This window comes from Urocampus carinirostris, chromosome 8, assembly GCF_059441175.1.
Source record: "Urocampus carinirostris isolate Australia breed hairy pipefish chromosome 8, RoL_Ucar_1.0, whole genome shotgun sequence".
Classification (NCBI taxonomy): domain Eukaryota; kingdom Metazoa; phylum Chordata; class Actinopteri; order Syngnathiformes; family Syngnathidae; genus Urocampus; species Urocampus carinirostris.
The window spans coordinates 44,656,268-44,676,870 of record NC_142356.1 but is presented as its reverse complement, the minus strand read 5'-3'; the positions used below and the strand labels follow the sequence as shown (position 1 = coordinate 44,676,870).

At 41.9% G+C, this 20,603-nt stretch overlaps 2 protein-coding genes across 7 annotated transcripts in view; one reads left to right on the top strand and one right to left on the bottom strand.

Annotated features, from left to right (window-relative positions):
• The window catches only part of lonrf1 (LON peptidase N-terminal domain and ring finger 1), a 41,441-nt gene extending 39,909 nt beyond the window's left edge, over positions 1 to 1,532 (top strand). The window contains exon 12 of the mRNA XM_088342864.1: positions 1 to 1,532. This exon is cut by the window's left edge and continues 270 nt beyond it. The gene's annotated coding sequence lies outside the window, so the exon portion shown is untranslated.
• cabp4 (calcium binding protein 4) overlaps positions 1 to 20,603 on the bottom strand; it is a 115,600-nt gene that overhangs the window by 7,642 nt on the left and 87,355 nt on the right. For 2 of the 6 annotated variants that reach the window (XM_088342865.1, XM_088342866.1), the window contains one exon: positions 3,860 to 4,166. The exons of 1 other annotated variant lie outside the window; for it this stretch is intronic. In XM_088342865.1, the coding sequence (XP_088198991.1) occupies positions 3,901 to 4,166 (266 nt within the window). In that variant the 3' untranslated portion in view covers positions 3,860 to 3,900. Of the gene's footprint in view, positions 1 to 3,859; positions 4,167 to 10,192; positions 11,469 to 17,736; positions 17,939 to 18,401; positions 18,683 to 20,603 lie in introns of those variants that run through there. 3 more of the 6 variants (XM_088342870.1, XM_088342868.1, XM_088342867.1) reach the window with 3 other exon arrangements.

The window sequence follows — 20,603 nt, the reverse complement described above, 5'->3', positions numbered from 1 at the left end:
CAATATTAACTTACTGATTAAAGACATCGATTTGAGTCCCCAGGAATGTGGGCGGTGTCCATCCAGTATGCTGCAAATATAAAAGAAAAGGAAAAAAAAAAGACTACCCAAGTGCAATGTCGTCTCGTTTTTTTTCCTTATTCATTCTGTCATGTGCACTAAACTTCTACAGATCCCGGACCTTGTTTTCGACATCACGCTGTTTTTATGCAGTCACGCTCAGAAAAAAATGCAAAGTGTCTGAATGGTTGTGTGTTTGTCAGAATCTTCCTTCCAGAGTGGACTTTCAAACCATGATACTTACGAATGGGAGTTTTATGTTCAAATATTTTTTTTAGAGTGAACAGTACAGCAATACAGTGGACCTGCGTGGTACGACATTAATCCGTTCTGAGGATTGGGGTTGGTAAGTGAAATTGCTGTTATGGCAAGGGTAAAAAACATATGATAATTAATGTGTTCCAAATCCCAGATATAAATAAAAAAAGATAAAAAGCCTGAATGGAGAAAAGTACCAGTATTTCTATGGATTTTAAACAGAGACAGCTCTAACCCTACCTCCAACAAAATGATAAAAGTAGCTTCGACCAAAACCATAAACCCAAAATTTGTTCTGGCTTTACTGGGGATTAAATCCACAAGCCTATGACAGGTCACAGGCATTTTACCAGTTGAGCTACCAGTACTCTGGATTCTGATCAGAACTCTAACCAGAATTTGAGATCCAACCAAAACCTCAGCTAGCTTCAAAACCAACCGACTAACCAGGGCTCCAACCGTAACTCTCAGAACCCCTAACTCTGACTCAAACTCAAATCTTGGCTCCAACCAAAACCCTAACTCATTAAAACACAAATTTTGTACTGGCTTGACTGGAGACTGAACCCTCAGCTGTGTAAGTTAAATACACGCATTCTACCCGCTGACCTACCGGTAATTCTTCTGATTCAGGCCAAAACTCTAACCCTGACTCTAGCTCCAAACAGAACCATACCAGTCGTTAAAGTCAAAACCCTTACTCCAACCAAAACCTTAGCTCTAAAACTAACCAACTAACCAGGACTACAACAAGCCCTCTAACCCTAATATTTATACCGGGGATCAAACCCACACCTTATCCTGGGTGTCAACTACTCTGTAAAAAGGACAATAAAAGTCTCCTAGGCAAATGAGTACAGACGCTGCCTTACTTACAAACGAGATAAACTCCGGACGATCGTTTGTATATTAAATTTGTTCGTAGGTTGCTACAGTGCTGTATTTTGTATGTTTAAGGTTTATATAAGTATGTTTAAGGCTCTTAACCTATATTTTGTACTACAAAATTACTCTGAAAAAGGTGCACACGATACAAAATGTAACTTACGGCAATGTCCGGATATTTTTCGACGTCCCGAAAAAACATTATGTATCTACCATTTTTTGCAAGTCGAAACATATTTATAGATTGAGTTTTTTTTTGTGTACACCTCAACAGGGGATATTGCAATGTGAATATGCTGAGTAATAGTACATGAATCTTGTAAGGCTGACTTTTTAAGAACTGCTTTTGTGACTTGTTGCCTTACATCAAGGGTTACCATTGTGGGGCATCAAGTAGCACCTCAGATCACTCGAGTAGCCCGCGGTTCAGTTCTGGAAATGGCTCACCAGTGGCAGGTTATTGTGCTTTTCTAGTCAATTTGATTTCAAACTGGCATTTAAAATCATTGACATTATCTTTTTATTTTTAAAATAGCCTACAATTTATATAAGTAAATTATTCAATACCCGTATACATCATTTAGTGGTCAACTGAGCCTATTCTAACCATACTTTCAAAAAATACAACCTGTTAATAACATGGTAACTTGTTATTTTGTAACTGCACATCAAACTGGTAAACCTTTGCAATTATCAATGCAAAAAAATTAGTGCCGTGCTTCAAATTTGGTGACCTCTGCCTTAAGCCATTAAACATTGTAGTTAAAAGTTTACCCCGACTTGACTTAGACATCTTTCCCAACTCGCTATGAAGTATAATGTTATAAGTTTGTATTTTACTGCCACCGCAATATTAGAAAGGTAAACATTTCTGTGGTTATGGAAATTTCATGTAAATTGTGTGAAGTTTGTTTTGAAATGTGATTTTTTTTTTAAATAGTTTATTTATACATGTATCTGTAAAAAATATCTTTTAAAATAACCATTTCCGCATACAAACCACATACATTGGAGAACAACTTATAGAAAATTGAACAATTTTGAAATACCATCTTTACTGCTTCATAGTAAAATTATATGTCTAAATCATGGGAATACAACACCTACACAAAACATCTTCAAGTATTTCACACAAAATATTTCCGGAAATCAAAATTAGAGAAAACAATGACTTTGGCATAGAAGAATATATCTGGAGGTTAAAAAAGTCAGTAATTAGTAAGATGTGTACTGACCTCTGCTGTGCATGACTTCAGCACATCTGCGGCTACAGGATAGCACTAGTCTCACGTTGCTCTGGTATGTTTTAGTTGTTTATTTTTCCAGCTTCCTCCACACTTTGGTGATTTTAGTAGGTTTGTTGACCATATCTTTGTCACCGAGGATTTTCCACAGGTTCTCTATTCGGTTGCGATCATCACTCTGGGAAGGCCATGCCATTAATTCAATGTTTTCACCTTTAGGGAAATTCTTTACCGGTTTTGCTGTGTGACACAGAGCATTGTCCTGCATGAAGACTGCAGGCAGACTGGGCGATAAACGCAATAGCCATGTGCTGTTAAAGAAGTTTTTGATACCATTTGACTATCAGTATTGTTATATATTCCAATCAAATGTCGAAACCTAACCCTAGCTTAAATCCAAAGCATTACCCTGGGATGGAAAGTTTTGATTTATATTAGAAACACAATTGATAGCTTAACTGCTAAGATACCTGAAATACACTCATAGGGTTCTGATTTTGATTCCCAGTCAAGTCAGTACAAATTCTAGAATTGGGTTTTTTTTTGCGCAACCAAAACCCTAGACTTTGTACTGCCTTGACTAGGAGTCGAATAAGTAACCCTGTGAGTGAAATGCAAGTATTTTGCCATTTAAGCTACCAATGCTGTTGTTGATCCTTACCAAAACATACACCATAACTCAAGCTCCAATCAAAACCCCTAACCCTAGGACAAACACTAACTGACTAATCATGCTTCCAACCCTAGTCAGAGCAAATCCCCCAATTCTAACCCTGTTTCACACTTAAACCCTACAGTAGGTCCAACACTAACTGATTAAGAATTGGGTCAACCCTAACTGACTAACCATGGGTCCAATCGGAGTTCTAGCAAAACCACTAACTCCAACTACAACCCAAATCATAGCTCCAACCCAAAAAATAAACCCATCTCCTACTAAAAACCATAACTCAACCAAAACCTAAATTTTTTCTTGGATTGAACCCACAAAGCTATGAGTTTAATACTACCATTGTCTCAGTTGAGCTACCAATACTTCTAGTGCTGGTCAGAATGCTAACCCCTACCGAAGCTCCAACCAAAACCCTTACGAGTTTCTAAACTCACCTACTAACCATGGCTCAAACCCAGGTCCAAGCAAAAAGCCCCATTGTAACCCTGCTTAACACTCCAACCAGTACCCCAGCCCTAGCTCCAAATCTAACCAAAGAACCACAGCTACAACCCTAGTTCCAGCTAAAACTCTCTTGAATGACAAATCGAACCATAAACCTGTGAATATAATACAGACATTGTACCAGTTAAGCTACAAGTGCTATGAATGTTTTTGATCAGAATTCTAAATCTTACCCTAACTATGGAGGGTGATGGGTGTCTTTGTTATTACATCAAAAAAAGTTGTTTCACTCATGTCAAGTCAAGTCATTTTTATTTGTATAGCCCTTAATCACAATTAGTCTCTAAGGGCTTCACAAGTTATTACATATAAGAGGTTTAGGTTATTCGTAAGCCATAGTGTAAAAGTGAGTTTTAAGCTTAGATTTAAACATTTCCACTGAGGTTGCAGATCGGATCTCAGGGGGAAGAGCATTCCACAACACCGGTGCCCGGATGGAGAACGCTCTCGAACCGCGGAACACTTCTTGGCTCTTGGGATCACCAGAAGACCGGCGCTCTCGGAACGAAGGCTTCGGGCCGGGACATAGGGGGAGATCAGATCTGAAAGATATGAGGGTGAAAGTCTATGTATGATTTTGCATAATAATAGGAGAACCTTAAAATCGCATCTTAGGCTAACAGGGAGCCAATGCAGGTTAGCCAAAATTGGAGTGATGTGATCGTACTTTTTTGTCCTTGTTAAAAGCCTCGCTGCAGCATTTTGTACCAGCTGGAGACTCTTGAGTCTGGTCATCGGAAGACCGGAAAGTAGTGCATTACAGTAGTCGAGACGGGAGGTAACAAACGCGTGAATTATGATTTCCGCATCCGACTGAGACAGTATAGGACGAATTCTAGCAATGTTACGGAGATGGAAGAAAGCGGTTCTAGTAATTTTCTTCACATGTGTTTGAAAGGACAGATCGGGGTCGAAAATGACACCTAAATTTTTAAGTGAGTCGCTCTGTGTGATGTGGCAATTGTCGCTGTTCATAGCGGTTTTAGAGAATAAGTCACGGGACTTAGATGGACCAATAACTAACATTTCAGTCTTTTCAGAGTTAAGACGCAGGAAATTGAGTGACATCCACTCTTTTATCTCAGTGAGGCAGGCCTCCAAATTTCCACAGTTTAGTGTGGCAGATTCCTCCATCGGGAGATAGAGTTGAGTGTCATCTGCATAGAAATGGAAACTGATATTATACTTGCGAATAATATCACCTAGTGGAAGCATATAAATGCTGAAAAGAAGGGGGCCAAGCACTGAACCCTGCAGAACACCACAAGTAACACTAAATGGCTCAGATGTCAATTCGCCATATTTAACGCAATGTGTCCTATCTGAGAGGTAGGATCTGAACCATAATAGGACGTTTCCTGAGAGACCAATCCATTTTTCCAACCGTTCTAGCAAGATATTATGGTCCACTGTGTCAAATGCAGCACTAAGGTCCAGCAGCAGCAAAAGTGATGATGCGCCCAAGTCCATTGCCCGTAGGAGATCATTGGTTACCTTAATCAGAGCTGTCTCAGTAGAGTAGTTAGCCCTGAATCCTGATTGCATTGATTCAAAGAGATTGTTCTCGGACATGAAATCATTCAGCTGCTGTGCCACTACTTTTTCAAGTATTTTAGAAAGAAACGGTAGGTTTGACACAGGTCTATAATTACATAAGTTTTCTGGATCAAGGTTGGGTCGTTTCAGTGTGGGTTTAATGACGGCGGACTTAAAAGCAGCTGGAACTACACTTGAGGAGAATGATATGTTTAAAATATTTAGAACTGAAGGTGCAAGAACGCCAAAGAGACCTTTAATAAGTGAACCTGGGAGCGGGTCGAACTGGCAAGTCGTCGGTTTGGCCATATTCACCATCTGTTTAAGATTATCGAGTGACAGTTCACTAAAACGGGACAAAATCCCTGGACAGCCACCATGTCGTGCATCTATAGATTTGAGTGCTTTAGTATGTGTTGAATTAATACTGTCTTTAGCAATTTCTTCCTGTATGCTTTGGATCTTCTTAGTAAAGAAGACCATTATGTCGTAGGCAGAATGAGTGGAGCTATCTGGGATAGTCTGTTGCCTTGTGAGCGATGCTACAGTGTCGAAAAGGACCTTGGGATTGTTTTTTTGTGACGCAATCACCTTCGAAAGGTAGGCTGATTTTGCAGAGGCCAGGGCCGCTTTATACTTCAACAAACTATCACACCAGATTTGATGGAAAACTTCAAGCTTGGTAGCGCGCCATTTTCTTTCAGATTTCCTGCATTCTCGTTTAAGGGATCTAGTTTCATCATTAAACCAAGGTGTGCGTCTTTTAGGTCGTGATTTATGCCGGATGGGCGCTACTGAATCCAGGGCACTAGCCAGGGTAGCGTTGAATTCATTTAGGAGTGATTCGATGGAGCCTATGTAGGAAGGAAAGGACGCAACTGCTCCTGGAAGAACATCGAAGAGCTCAGAAACTGTGCCAGTGCTTATATTGCGTCCGCTAAATCCTTCAGCTTTTTTAACACTACATTTAGCTAGCACCTCAAATGTAACTAAATAATGATCCGAGATAACGGTAGTACACGGTAACACCATAATGTTTGAGGTTAAAACTCCTCGAGTCAGAATCAAGTCTAGCGTGTTTCCATTTTAATGGGTTGGCAAATCAACCAGTTGATTAAAACCAAATGCATCAATTAGAGACCTAAACGCAATTGTAAGTGAACTGAGTGGGGAGTTCATATGAATGTTAAAGTCCCCCATTATTATAATTTTGTCTGCATAGGTTACTAGTTCAGACAAAAGTTCAGCAAATTCGTCTAAGAAAGTTGTGTATGGTCCTGGAGCGCGATAGTTATTACATAAATTGACAATGGAGAGGACCTCATCACAAGAGCCTCGAACGACTTGTGATTATTAGAGGTACGAGGAGTAAATTTGAGCGTTTTTTCAAAAATGAGCGCGACACCGCCACCCTTTTTCAAAGAACGTGCTACATGGCTGTTAGCGTAGTCTGGCGGAGAAGCATTATTTAGTGGTAAAAACTCATCCGGCGTAACCAAGTCTCACAGAGACTGAAACAGTTAAGTTTATAATCGCGAATAATATTGTCTACAAGTAAAGCTTTAGGAGCAAGCGATCTAACATTCAAAAGACTAAATTTTAGCTTTGAATCATTTAACTTAGCTGTAGTCTTTGTAGAGATCGTCACGAGATGCCGTTCGTGTGCGTTGGGCTTCAGGCGTCGGTTGACTCGCAGAATCGACGAAGAAATGATGGTTGGATTAGACAGATCTTCATGTCGTTGCTCCTTCAACTTCACACGCTTCCCTGCACGACATCCTCGCTTCTGTCTTCTGTCTTTGCGCCGTCTTCGTTTTCGATTTTTCTTTTTCTTCGGTGGAGCGGGAAAGCAGGGCGAACCCGAGTCCCTTTGGAGCTCATTCGGGATGTCATGGGTGGTATAGAAAGTGCCCGAAAAGTCGAAATTTAGACACCCACCCAGTCGGATGAGCTCCTCCCGGCTGTAGGTCTTATTGGCCACGCATGTATCCAAAAAGGAAAGCAGGAGGACAGTGGTAAATAGTAGGATAGCCGGATAGCAACTAGCCGCTACGTAAACACGCGCCGCCATGTTGGAAACCGCAGTGAGCGGGTGCTTTCCCAGTGGTCAGACATGTTTGAGTGACAAGTGTCTGCACCAATGATGTATTTCTGACAAGGAAATTACGGTGGCCACTAAGTGGTGTTGGAGCTGTTGGTAAGTACCAAACATACACCATATTTTCAAACAAAAAAACTTCACATCAACCAAAAAAACAACACTTTCAATCAAAGAAAAAACCGAATGCCAAAAAAACCACTAATAATAAAAATACACTCAAAACATTGCATTTGAACACTTTTTTTTAAACAAAAATGTTTTCTTTGATTGAATTAATCTTTTCTGTGTTTGGATCATGTTTGGGTAGCACATTTCTGTCTTTATTATTCAATCCAAAGAAAAATTCTTTCAATCAAAATATACATTTTCAATCAAAGAAAAAAAAGATTAAATATAAAAAATCATTTGAAGTGTCTTTTTTTGAACGAAGTTTTGAAGTCGTTTTTTCCGATTAAATCATTTTGACACAAATATCCCGCAGTGGGCGGGTGCTTTCCCAGTGGTCAGACATGTTTGAGTGACAAGTGTCTGCACCAACGATGTATTTCTGACAAGGAAATTACGATGGCCACTAAGTGGTGTTGGAGCTGTTGGTAAGTACCAAAACATACACCATCACATTAAAAAGTCAACGTTATCAAGCGGTATGTTTTTTTTTTTTTAAATATCAGAGCACGATAACAACGACACCAATCGTATTAATACGGTTGTATGTACTTAACAAAAAAAAAAAAAAAAAACACTTCAAATTCCTTTTTTATTTTTACCTTTCAATTTTATTTGAACATTTAAACTTGTTTTCTTTGATTGAAAATGTATATTTTAATTGAAATAACTTTTGTTTGGATTGAATAATAAAGACACAAATGTCCTATCCAAAACATGATCCAAACACAGAAAAGATTACTTATAAGAAAACATTTTTTTTTTTTTTTTTTTTTACAACTTTTTATTTCTCACACACACTTTGACAGAGGGTTGGGTCATCCATCATACCGCAACACAAACAAAAAATATATACAATTTATATACCCATAAATAACAAAAGAAAAAAACAAGAAAATATGTTAATAAAAAATAAAATAAAATGTGAAGTGTTTAGACATCAAGTAGAAATTGTGTGATAAGCTTCCATCTTTTCTCGAATTGATCTAGTTTCAGTTGCAGTCTTGCAGTGATTTTTGTAGATTAGCTTTAATTTTTCTCTCCATTGTTTTATGTCAGGAGGTTGTGGTTTCAGCCTGGATACTGTGATCATTTTCTTTGCTAGCAGAAGCATAACACTGAGTACGTATTTATGTTGACCAGTCAATAATTCTTCTGGCAAAAATCCTAATACATAGGTCACTGGCTCCAACCTCAACTTCAAAACCAATAATTAATTTTATTTCTGTCTGAATACTTCTCCAAGAAGGAATTTAATATTACAGGGCAATTGCAGAAAATATGCGTGAAACCTCCGACTCTCCCACAGTTACGCCAACATATATTGGATGTATTTTTATATTTTGAAGTGATAGAGGGTGTATAGAAGAATCACACTTTGACTTTCCATTCAAATCCCTCCATGTCAGACTGCTGGTTACTTTGTGTCCCTCTCTCAAAGTTTTCTCCCATTTGTCGTCTTTTATCACTACATTAGCTTCTTGTTCCCATTTTTCCTTAAAAACCATCTCATCATTTCTGAGATCCATTTGCAGAGCTTTTTACAATTTTGAGATAACCCCCTTTATTAATTGTCCTTTTGAGTATGATACTAATAATTCCTCAACTTTACTTGGCACCTTTCATATTTTCCCCCATTCATCATGTTTCTGGAGGTAATGCCTTAGTTAGGGCTCTTTCAGCATTGCCAACAAGTCATCTTCAAACAGGGATATTTTATGCTCTTCTCATCCCTCATCTAATATTCCCCTTATTTGCTCATTTTGTCTTATTGATTCCGCGAATGGTTCTATGCTTGCTGCAAACAAGAGTGGACTTAAACAGTCCCCTTGCTGGACTTCCCTTTTAAGATCAAAGGAGTCTGAACAGTGACCATTGACTCTGAGCCGAGATTTAGGATTTTTATAGATTATTTTCACCCACTCAACAAACTTTTGAGGGAACCCAAAAGCTCCATTTCTCCCTATCAAAAGCTTTTTGGGTATCCAAGCTCAGTAACATCGAGGGTTAGGCTTCAGATTTTGTGCTCGAAATTATGTTTAATATCCTCCTAATACTGTTTGCACCGTGTCTTCCCGGAATAAACCCTGTTTAATCTGTTTTAATTAATCCCGCTATGAATTTCTGCATTCTTTTTGCCATTATGCTTGTAAGAATTTTTAAATCGTTACACAGTAAACTAACTGGTCTATACCTTTCACACAGCATTGGATCTTTTCCTTCTTAATGCAGGACTGTTCTGATGGCTTCTTACCACGATTTTGGGGGGATCTCCTTTTGTTAGCGCATAGTTAAATACTTTATGTAGTATTGCTGTTAATTCTTCCTTAAAGCTTTTGTAGAACACCCCTGGGAATCCATCCGTTCCTGGTGATTTATTTTTTTATTGTATCCTGTATTTCCTGTTTTGTAATGGGGCGAATAATTTCTAATGTATCCCCTCCTGATAGAGTTGGTAAATGTAGTTTTTGGCTCATCCACCTGCCTGCCTGTCTCGACGTCTGTCTGCCGGCCCGCCCAGATCGCCCGTCGGTTTGCCGTCCTGTCTCCGTTTCTGGTGTCTGACAAATACCTGCAATCTAGATTAATTTGGCGTTATTTTATGTTCTGCTTCTAGTTCCTTAATCTTATCCTCCAATTCTTTTTGATTATTTAATCTGGATCGTTTCAGTCGACTTTTAATTATTTCCCCCCTCATTACAGCTTTCCCTCCCTCCCATATTGATGGAGATGCCTCCCCGTTGTCATTGATTTGAAAATATTTCTTTATACTCTGCTTTATTTCCATGTTTTACAGTTTTAGCTGAGAGGAGAGACCCATTCATCCTCCAATTCCTAAAGTGTGGTTCATTGTCCAAAATTAATTTTAAAGTAATAGGAGCATGGTCACTTATAGTAATATTTTCTATACCACATTCCAGTACTGTAGGCATATGTTGTCTTGAAATATAAAATTAATCCATCCTTGAATAGCTGCCAAAGGGTTTGAATAGAAAGTATAGTCTTTAGTTTGGGGGTTCTTATCTCTCCAAGGATCTATCAGTCCCAATTCGTTAGTTAGGTTATTTAAGACCCTAGATCTCTTTGTACTTTGTCCATGTGCTGATGGCCATTTTAAAATCACCCCTTATAAGAAACATTCCCTTCGCAGAATTGGTTTTTACTGTAGCTAATAGCTACTAATGCAAAAAATGTCCCCTTTTCTTCAATTGGTGCATAAACATTTGTTATTGATATTTCCATACCAGCCATTGACCCTACAATCCTTATATATCGACCCAGATTGACCTTCACTTCTTTTTCGACTTTAAATGCTACACATTTTCCAAGTAAAATTGCTACTCCACTTCTCTTACCATAAGAGGCGTAAAACACCTGGTTAACATTCTCTTTTTAACTTCTTATGTCCAATCTCTGTCAAATGTGTCTGTTGTAATAAAGCTACCGAGCTTTGTAATTTTTTGAGTTGATTTAATATCTTCTTTCTCTTAATGGGGTGGTTCAGCCCATATACATTATATGAAGCAAGATTTAGATTGCTCCTGTTGTATATTGAGATACATTACGAAGTAACACCTCCATTGAAAAAACAAACAAACTAACTAACAAACACACATAAGATCCCATCAAAAAGAAAAAAAACACACCCAAAAAACAGGAACACATGTCTTCCAAGAGTCCAATCAGAGAGTTGTGGCTATCCTCCTGGAAATATGCACTCAGTGCTTGAACCACTTTTGTACAGTTGTTCATAGTTATAACTAACTAAATATTTTAGTGTAGCTCTCCACAAAAAAAATCGCAATGGTGCTGCATCCATCAGTGTAAAAAATGTCTTTATTCCTGAGTCCAAAAACATGTTCAGCGGGCGGGATATGGGGATTGTGCCTTCACGTTTTTCTCCTTTGGCTTTTTGATGACGTCCCTCACTTGTTTCCTCTTCTTTTGAACTTCTGTGGCGTAGTCTTGATTGAAGTAAACGGTATTGCCTTCATACGTTGTCTTCCGTTTCCATGCTTCCTTCATCACGGATTCTTTTACTCTGTAGTCAACAAAGCGCACGATAATTGCTCGCAGCGGGGCCGTTTTATCTTGAGGCTTGTCTCTCATCTTTTCTTTGATAAATACCTGCTCGGCAACTATCACCTTAAGTCGCCAGGAACTTATTAACCTGGGTCTAAGATTAGATTTCGACTCATTTCACGATTACAACACCAACAACATCACAAAGGACATACGAAGACCACCGGGATCTCCTTGGGTGACCTGCCCGCCCAACAAGCGACGGAGACGGCGGAGGGAACGTAAACAAAAACGAGGCTCAGCGGAGAAGCTAAAAAGGCGACCACACCGACAAGCGCTTCCGAGTATCTTCCTGACCAACGCCAGATCCATCGTACACAAAATCAGTGAGCTTGAGCTGCGGACAGCTACCAACAGCTTCGGACGTAATAGCAATATTTTTGTGATCACGGAGTCATGGCTTGACCCGCGGATCCCCGACGCTGCAGTTCAGCTAGCAGGACGCACGCTACACCGATACAACCGCAACGAAGACTCCGGCAAAAAAAGAGGTGGGGGACTATGCATTTACGTACATAATGCATGGTGCAAAAAGAGCAGAATTATTGATACACACTGCTCGCCCGAGTTTTTGGCGGTATCGTGTAGACCATTCTATATACCGCGAGAGCTAACTGTGATCACATTGTGATAGCTGTTTACATTCCTCCGGATGCTAACACTAGCACAGCGCTAAACCTTCTGCTCGCTGCCATCAACAAACAACAGCTTGCACACCCCGACGGAGCTTTCATTATCGCTGGCGACTTTAATAAGGCATGTTTAAGGACTGTCCTTCCAAAATTCTTTCAACATGTGAACTGTGCAACAAGGGGTGAAAAAACTTTGGACCGCGTTTACAGCAACATCAAAAACGCATACAAAGCTTCCCCCCTCCCCCACCTAGTAAATTCCGATCACCTATGCCTATCCCTTACCCCCTTATACACCCCCATCCGAAGGCAAACAAAACCTGTAACGAGGACAATACAAACGTGGCCTGAGGGAGCCCTCTCCAAGCTGCAGGACTGTTTTGATCAAACTTGCTGGGAGGTATTTGAACACCATGACCTCCAGAAATTCACTGACACTGTTTTATCCTACATCCGTTACTGCACGGATGAAGTCACAGTATATAAAAAAATCAAAAACTACCCAAATCAAAAACCCTGGATGTCCAGCGAGGTGCGCACCCTCCTCAAACACCGCAACACCGCCTTCAGGTCTGGAGACAAGGCTCTTTACGGGGTGGCCAGGGCTGACCTGAAGAGAGGCATCAAGAAAGTAAAAGCAGCCTACACAAGGAGGATCGAGCACCTCTTCGCTGGGAATGACCCGAGGAGGATGTGGCAGGGCCTTCAACACATCACCAACTTCAGAGGCCACAACCTGGCAACTGTTGAGGCTGAGGCTTCACTAGCTGAGGACCTTAATCAGTTCTTCGCTCGCTTTGAAGCGGGAAGGCCACAAACAGCCACATCACACCCACCAACAACCAGCAGCAACTCCCTCACATTTCAGGAGCACGAAGTTAGGCGTGCGCTGAATACCATAAACCCCAGGAAGGCAACTGGCCCGGATGGAGTACCAGGGAGGGTACTCAGGGACTGTTCCAATCCGCTGGCTGGGGTCTTCACCACCATCTTCAACTGGTCCCTGTCACAGGCGACCGTCCCACCTTGCCTCAAAACTTCCACCATCATTCCCATCCCCAAAAAGTCAGCAGTGGAAAGCCTCAACGACTACAGGCCTGTAGCTCTTACGCCTGTGGTCATGAAGTGCTTCGAGAGGTTAGTGTCCCGGCACATCAAAAACTCCCTGCCACTCACACTGGACCCCCACCAGTTTGCCTACAGGGCAAACCGCTCCACTGACGACGCCATAAACACAGCACTTCACACCGTGCTGAAACACCTGGACCACCGGGGGAGCTACGTGAGAATGCTCTTTCTGGACTTCAGCTCAGCCTTCAACACCATTATCCCGGAGATCCTGGTGGAGAAACTTGCACACCTAGGACTCTCTCCCTCCATCTGCCACTGGATAATTGACTTCCTCTCCAACCGCCCAGTCGGTGAAACTTGGTACCCACGTCTCTCCCAGCCTAACACTGAACACTGGCTCCCCCCAAGGTTGTGCACTGAGCCCCCTGCTTTTCACCCTCTACAGCCCCGACTGCTCACCGACCCACCCCACAAACACTATAATTAAGTTCGCTGACGATACCACCTTGATCGGCCTCATCTCTAAAGGGGACGAGGCGGCATACAGGGATGAGGTGGAGTCACTTTCAACGTGGTGTTCAGAAAACCACCTCATATTGAACACCACAAAAACAAAAGAACTGATTCTGGATTTCAGAAGGAATGGCAGGAATCCAGCACCACTCACCATAAAAGGAGACTGTGTAGAGAGAGTCCACTCTTTCAAATTTCTGGGTGTGCACATCTCCGACGACCGCTCCTGGTCTGCAAACACCAGAGCGGTGGTAGGGAAGGCCCAGCAGCGACTGCACTTCCTGAGATTGCTCAGGAAAAATAATCTAAAACAGCAGCTGCAGGTGTCCTTTTACAAAGCCACAGTGGAGAGCATCCTAACATACTGCACCACGGTGTGGTATGCTGGGTGCACAGCAGCAGACAGGAAAAAGCTCCAGAGGATCATCAAAACAGCCCAGAGAATCGTCGGCTGCTCTCTGCCCAGTCTGGAGGACATTGCCGGCTCTCGCTACCTCAGCAGAGCAGGAAACATCATCAAGGACTTTTCTCACCCCGGCCACCACCTCTTCGACCTGCTGCCTTCCGGCAAGCGCTACAGGTCACACAAAGCAAAAACAAACAGACTCAGAGACAGTTTGTTCCCCACAACCATTACCACCCTAAACAGACACCGCACAAAAAACTGAAAACTGTTGCAAAAAACTACCTCACACGAATGTAAAATGGTACTCACGTACATGCTGTCTGCAATATGTTTGTTCACTGCTCAAAACAGACACCGCACAAAAAACTGAAAACTCGTGCCAACACTACCTCATACGAATATAATGGTCCTCATGTCTATGTTCTTGCACATGTACACTGCACTGCGTTTACTGCTCACCTTGCACAATGTCTGACCATTTCCTCTTTCTGCACTATGATGTCTATGTTTCTACCAATGCATATGCTGACTATTTTTTTGCACTATGATGACTTTGCACCAAATGCAATATTGCACAACTCTTACAATACCAACGGTATCACGACAACACTGTATGTAACATCCCACATGCCGACATTTCTTGTGTAAATACCATGCAAATTATATCTATAGCCTTATCCCCCTTGCTTTATAACCTTATCTTCTCTGTTCCTTTATCTTCTTGGCTCATACCTCACTGTGAATGTGTAAAACTGGAGTGTCATGCCCAATTTCGTTGTCACAATATGTTAACCCATTTGTAACAATGACAATAAAGGTATATTCTATTCTATTCTATTCTAGTGAGCGGTGTGCCCTCTCAATACGAATGTCCATGTGCCCTGTTGTTGGAATGTTCGATTTGATGAAGCATGTTATGAAGCCGATTGTGTCGTTCCTCTCGGCACTGTTTTCTAATGTTGTTGCGTCTTGATCTTGACTCCAAATCCTCATACATCATAGTTAATATGGTGGTTTGCGGGAGTAAGAAGGCTGTGGAGCGCTCCAGTCGCGCCGTTCGCTCCTCCGTGTTAGCGTTTAGCTCCTCCATGCGCTCCACTGTTTGCTCCAGCAACACAGTCCTTTCGAAAAGCTCTTTGATGGTTTTCTCAAGTCTTGCCATGATAATCTTGTTCTCGCTGGCTGCTTTGGCATGTTCTCGCCTTAATTTACGTATCTCTTCGAGATTGGGCCAGTAATGTCCGCCGCCGGCCGGCGCCATCCCCTCTACTCCCTCGGCCTGTTTCTCCATTGCGCCAGTTTCCTCGACAAGTCTCCCCTTCTTGACCATATTTTATTGAAGTGTTTTTCTTTTATACGAATTACAAATTATCCCCTTTCTGTCTTTTTCTTAGTAGGTATTACGTTAGTTTGTAGTAGTTTTTGCCAGGGCTACTTTCCTTGCTGCCTTCTACCACATGGCGCCACCGGAAGTCCCCCGAAGAAAACATTTTCAATCAAAAAAAAGTACTCAAATGCAATTCTTTGAGTAGCAATTTTTTTTTGTATTCAAATTGTTTTTTACTTTGATTGAAACTGTTGTGGGCGGCACAGTGGTTAACGCGTGTGTGGCACAGATCCAAAAACATGCATGTCAGGTTAATTGACCGGTACTTATTTTCCCTCAGTGTGACGTTCTCTGTCTCTGTGTTCCCTGCAACTGGGTGGCAACCAGTTCAGGGCGTCCCCTGCCCACTGCCCGAAGATAGTTGGGATGGGCTCCACCACCTCCGAGACCCTACTGAGGATAAGCGGTCCAGATAATGGATGGATAGATGGTTGAAACTGTTGTTTTATTTTGATTGATGTGAATTTTTTTTTGTTGAAAATTTGTTTGATTGAAACAACTTTTTTGGGATTGAATAATAACGACACAAATCTACCTCCTTACCCAACTCCAACCAAAAAAAAAAAACACTCCAACCAAAACCTTAACGCAACTAAAACCCTAAATCATTCTTTTTTACTGTACTGTTGGTTTTGATTTACCGTATTTTCCGCACTATAAGACGCACCGGGTTATAGGGCGCACCACGAAAAAATAGTTTTTGGTCCTATTTTTGACATACATAAGACGCACCGGATTATAAGGCGCTACGGGAACGTGGACAAAACAGTCAGATAGTTCAGTCCAACCCTATTACCCCCTTAACATTCCGAAAGCTTGCAAAGACGCAAATACGTGTCGAGAACACGTGCGGATGCGGTGTCCGTAAGATGTCACTCAAATGCATCGTTCCATCATTCGGAAGGTTAAAGTCTTGGGATTCAAGAAATGCTAACATTCCTTAGTATCTATTTTCCTTTTCGCTCGCAACTTTACTGTGCATATGACAATAAACACTTGGAATTGAGTTTAATTTAAAAATAGACACTCCATTCCATCCATTATCTGCACCGCTTATCACAGAAACATTGAGTTCAGTCTGAAACAAGATACAGGGACAATATAAAACCCGGAGTAAGCTCATCGAAGTCGTTGTGTTCATAATAATGTGCAGGCAATGTCCTCTTATATCCGTGAGGGTAGTAAATCCAGGAGAATACAATATTTACAAATACAGAATAGAAAAAAATGCTTTCTCTATGCCGTCAGTCACATGCTATACGCATTCATCTTTTTCGGCCAATTGCAGGCTTTGTTTCGCAGTTCAAGCCAATGGCAGCCTGTAAATGATAAAAAGGATCCGCCTCTTGACCTCCGAATAACTTTAGCCAATAGTGATCGATTCAACTGATGATTGACACATCTTTTTCGGCCAATTGCAGGCTTTGTTTGCCGTTTGAGCCAATGCCAGCCTGTAAATGATAAAAAGGATCCGCCCCTTGACCTCCGAATAACTTTAGCCAATAGTGATCGATTCAAATGATGATTGACACATTGGTTAGCCAATGAAACGCCGGTAAATAAATCCCAGCATACACCGCGTACTACTTGGCGTTCGGGGGAAAATCTAGTCGGCGGCTGCAAGTTAGTTGGAAAACTTTGCAATTTTAAAATTGATCCATAAATAAGGCGCACTGTATTATAAGGCGCATGGTCAGCTTTTGAAAAAAATAAAGGCTTTTAGGTGCGCCTTATAGTGCGGAAAATATGGTAGTTTTTTATGAAAAAAAAAACAAACATCCAAACAAGTTATTGTTTTCCTTTTCACTTCACCCCCCCAAAATTTAAGTTGAAATTCATAATCTAATATAATAAATTAATATTTATTTAGATTTTATTTTTACTATTATTTTGTGATTATGTTGTTCTTTTTTTCCTTCTTTTTTTCTTATGAAGAGCTTTAAAACAACGCTTAAGGCATAAAAACACCATACAATACAACTGTGTTATTGTCCATTTAAAGTAAATGTTTTGTTTGAAGACAAACATTATACTCCAGTATACTATATGGCTGCTTTTTTTCATTTAAAAATGTATCCCAACAAGCTATTTTACGAGCTTAGAACATTTTTGCTTCATATCTGAAACATAATTTCGAATTTCTGTGAAAATGTTTCACTTTCATTCATAAAGATCTCTAATAAACAAGCATTACAGCTTATAAAACGCCACCAAAAAATGTTAAAATCATCAATTTATTTCTTAAACACGGAAATCTGTTTCCGTTTTTTTTCAACTAGGGAGCGTCAACGCTGCATCAATGTTTTACTAATGCTTCATAATTCATAATTATCATGAAGACTAAACCACAAATTTCTTGAAAACAAACATTGTGCTGGTCTTCATCACCTGTCACTGAGCAGAAAGCATCATCACAAACTCTGCAGTAGGAGACAAGAAATGATCATTTGCACATTAAAGTTCATGGGTAGGCAACTATTTGGAGTTGGTGGCCGCATTGGCTTAAAAAAATTGGGGCTAGGGGCCAACCCCGGAGAACCACCCTATTTTTTTTTATTTTTCAATAAATATACTATATAATTTTTTTAATATATTTTGTTTCATTTCATCAAATTACTTTTGAAACAATCACAATTAAAGCAAAATCATATATTAAGACCCTGTTTTCAACACCAAATTAAATCGAGTTTTGTTATATTACCGTAGTTGTATTATTGTGGTTGTTTTTGTAGTATTTCTGTACTCATATTTTTGTAGTAAAATGTTTGTAGAATTTCTGTCATAATATTTCACATTTTGTATTATAATGTTATTGTGTGGTATTTTTGTAGTATATATAAAGTAATATTTTTATAGTATTAGTGGTATTTTGTAGTATTTCTTAGTACTATTTCTTTAATATTTTTGTAGTGTTTTCTTGGTAGATTTCTTGAAATATTTCTTTTGTATTTTGTAATGTTTCTGTAGTTGTATCTTTGTAGTAACTCTGTTCTAATATTTAATTTTTGTAGTTTTTCTGTCGCCAGAGACTTCAGTTGCTCCATCCGCCGCACTCTCGATGCCCTGGCTCCTGACAAGCTGACAGACTGGGCGGCCTTCAAGGAAAGTGTCCTCCAGTCTGCTCACAATGTCCTCGGACGCCCGCGATCCTCCCCGAGAAAGCCCTGGATATCAGAGAGGACACTAAACATCATAGACCAGCGGCGTGAGGCCCGGCTCCGAGGCGACCTCACGGAGTATCGGAGACTGAACCGCCTGCGCAATGTGGCCATTGCTGAAGATAGGGAGAGGTTTTGGCAGGCAGAAGCCCAACAGCTTGAGTCCGCGGCCAACAACAACAACATGAGCCGCGTATTCAGTCTACTACGGCAAGCCCGTAGCGGCCCACACATAAAGACAGCCCTGGTAAAAGACTCAGACGGCAACCTCATCATGACAGAAGCCAACTGTCTCGCGCGCTGGAAGGAGCACTTTAGCCTCCTCTTGCAGCACAGCACCATCCCGGCTGATCCCACCCTCCTAGTGGCTGCAAACACAGCACCTCCTAGCGACGCCTGCTGCACAGACCCTGTAACACCCGAGGAAGTGAGAGCTGCTCTGAAGAAGCTGAACACAAAGAAAGCCCCCGGCATCTGTGCCATTACCGGCGAGATGCTCAAGGCCGGCGGTGATGGCATGGTGGAGTGGCTAACCTGCCTATTCAACCAGGTATGGGAATCGGAGCAGCTGCCCACCGACTGGACCAGAGGAGTCATCATGCCCTTCTGGAAATGCAAGGGTGACAGGCTTGTCTGTGGAAATCACAGAGGTATAACCTTACTCTCCATCCCGGGCAAGGTCTTTACCCGGATCTTGCTCAGCCGTGCCCTTCCAGCAATCAGAAGCTGCCGCCGTCCCCAGCAGGCTGGCTTTATGCCCAACCGCTCCACAACGGACCACATCTCTGCCGTCCGTTTGCTGATAGAGAAGACCCGTGAATTCCGTAAAGATCGCCATCTATATACCGTCTGCCACTCTTCACTGTGGAACATCCTCCAAGCTCTCGGAGCACCACCCAAGATCATAGCCCTGTTCAAGCTACTCTACAGCAATGCAGAGAGCTGTGTCCGTATCAACGGCATTGATTCCGACTGGTTTACTATCTCTAGCGGCGTTCGTCAAGGCTGCGTGGCCACTCCCGACCTTTTTAATTGCATCATCGACCATCTGATGTTCAGGGTTAGTGAGCGCATCCCCGGAGTGTCTTTCGGCAACTACCACCTGACTGACCTGGAGTATGCTGACGACACCATCATGCTCAGCACTTCCTACAGCCAGCTGAAAGACGCTCTGGGCATTTACAGCGAAGAGGCAGCGCGGCTTGGCCTCCAAGTGAGTTGGACGAAAACCAAGTTCATGTATGTTGGTGATGGACCAGATCCACCTCCCATCCAAATTGGTAGCGACATCGTAGAGCCTGTCAAGAGCTTTGTGTATCTGGGGTCCATGGTGACACACAATGGGGACCTAAAACCAGAGATTCTCCGCAGAAGAGCCCTGGCAGCATCTGCTCTGCAGTCTCTCTGGAAACCACTCTGGCGGCACCAGACCATCGCACGCAAGACGAAGCTCCGCATTTACAACCTCGCCGTACTCTCTATCCTGCTTTATGGCTCAGAAACATGGCCCCTGAACGACACCCTGGCCACAAGAATCGACGGTTTTGATAGCAGGGCTCTCAGAACCATCGAGAACATCAGGTGGCCCCAACGAGTCTCCAATAAAGAGCTTAGAGCCTGCACGTGCCAGCCCCGAGCATCTTCCTTGGTCGCACAACGCCGCACCCGCTGGTTTGGCCATGTCCTTCGTCTACCACCAGACCATCCGACACGAGCCATTCTCCAGTTTGACCCAAAGGCAGCAGGCTGGAGACGACCACGAGGGAAACCCCGCACTCGATGGCTCGACGTCGTTGCGGGCGACCTCCAACAACACGGAGTTGCTGTAGAGGATGCAGAACAGCTGGCACAAGACCGCCAGCATTGGAAAAACCTGGTTCATCTGGTCGGCTCAACGCACAGGGACGGGACCCCCCGACCTTCGCTG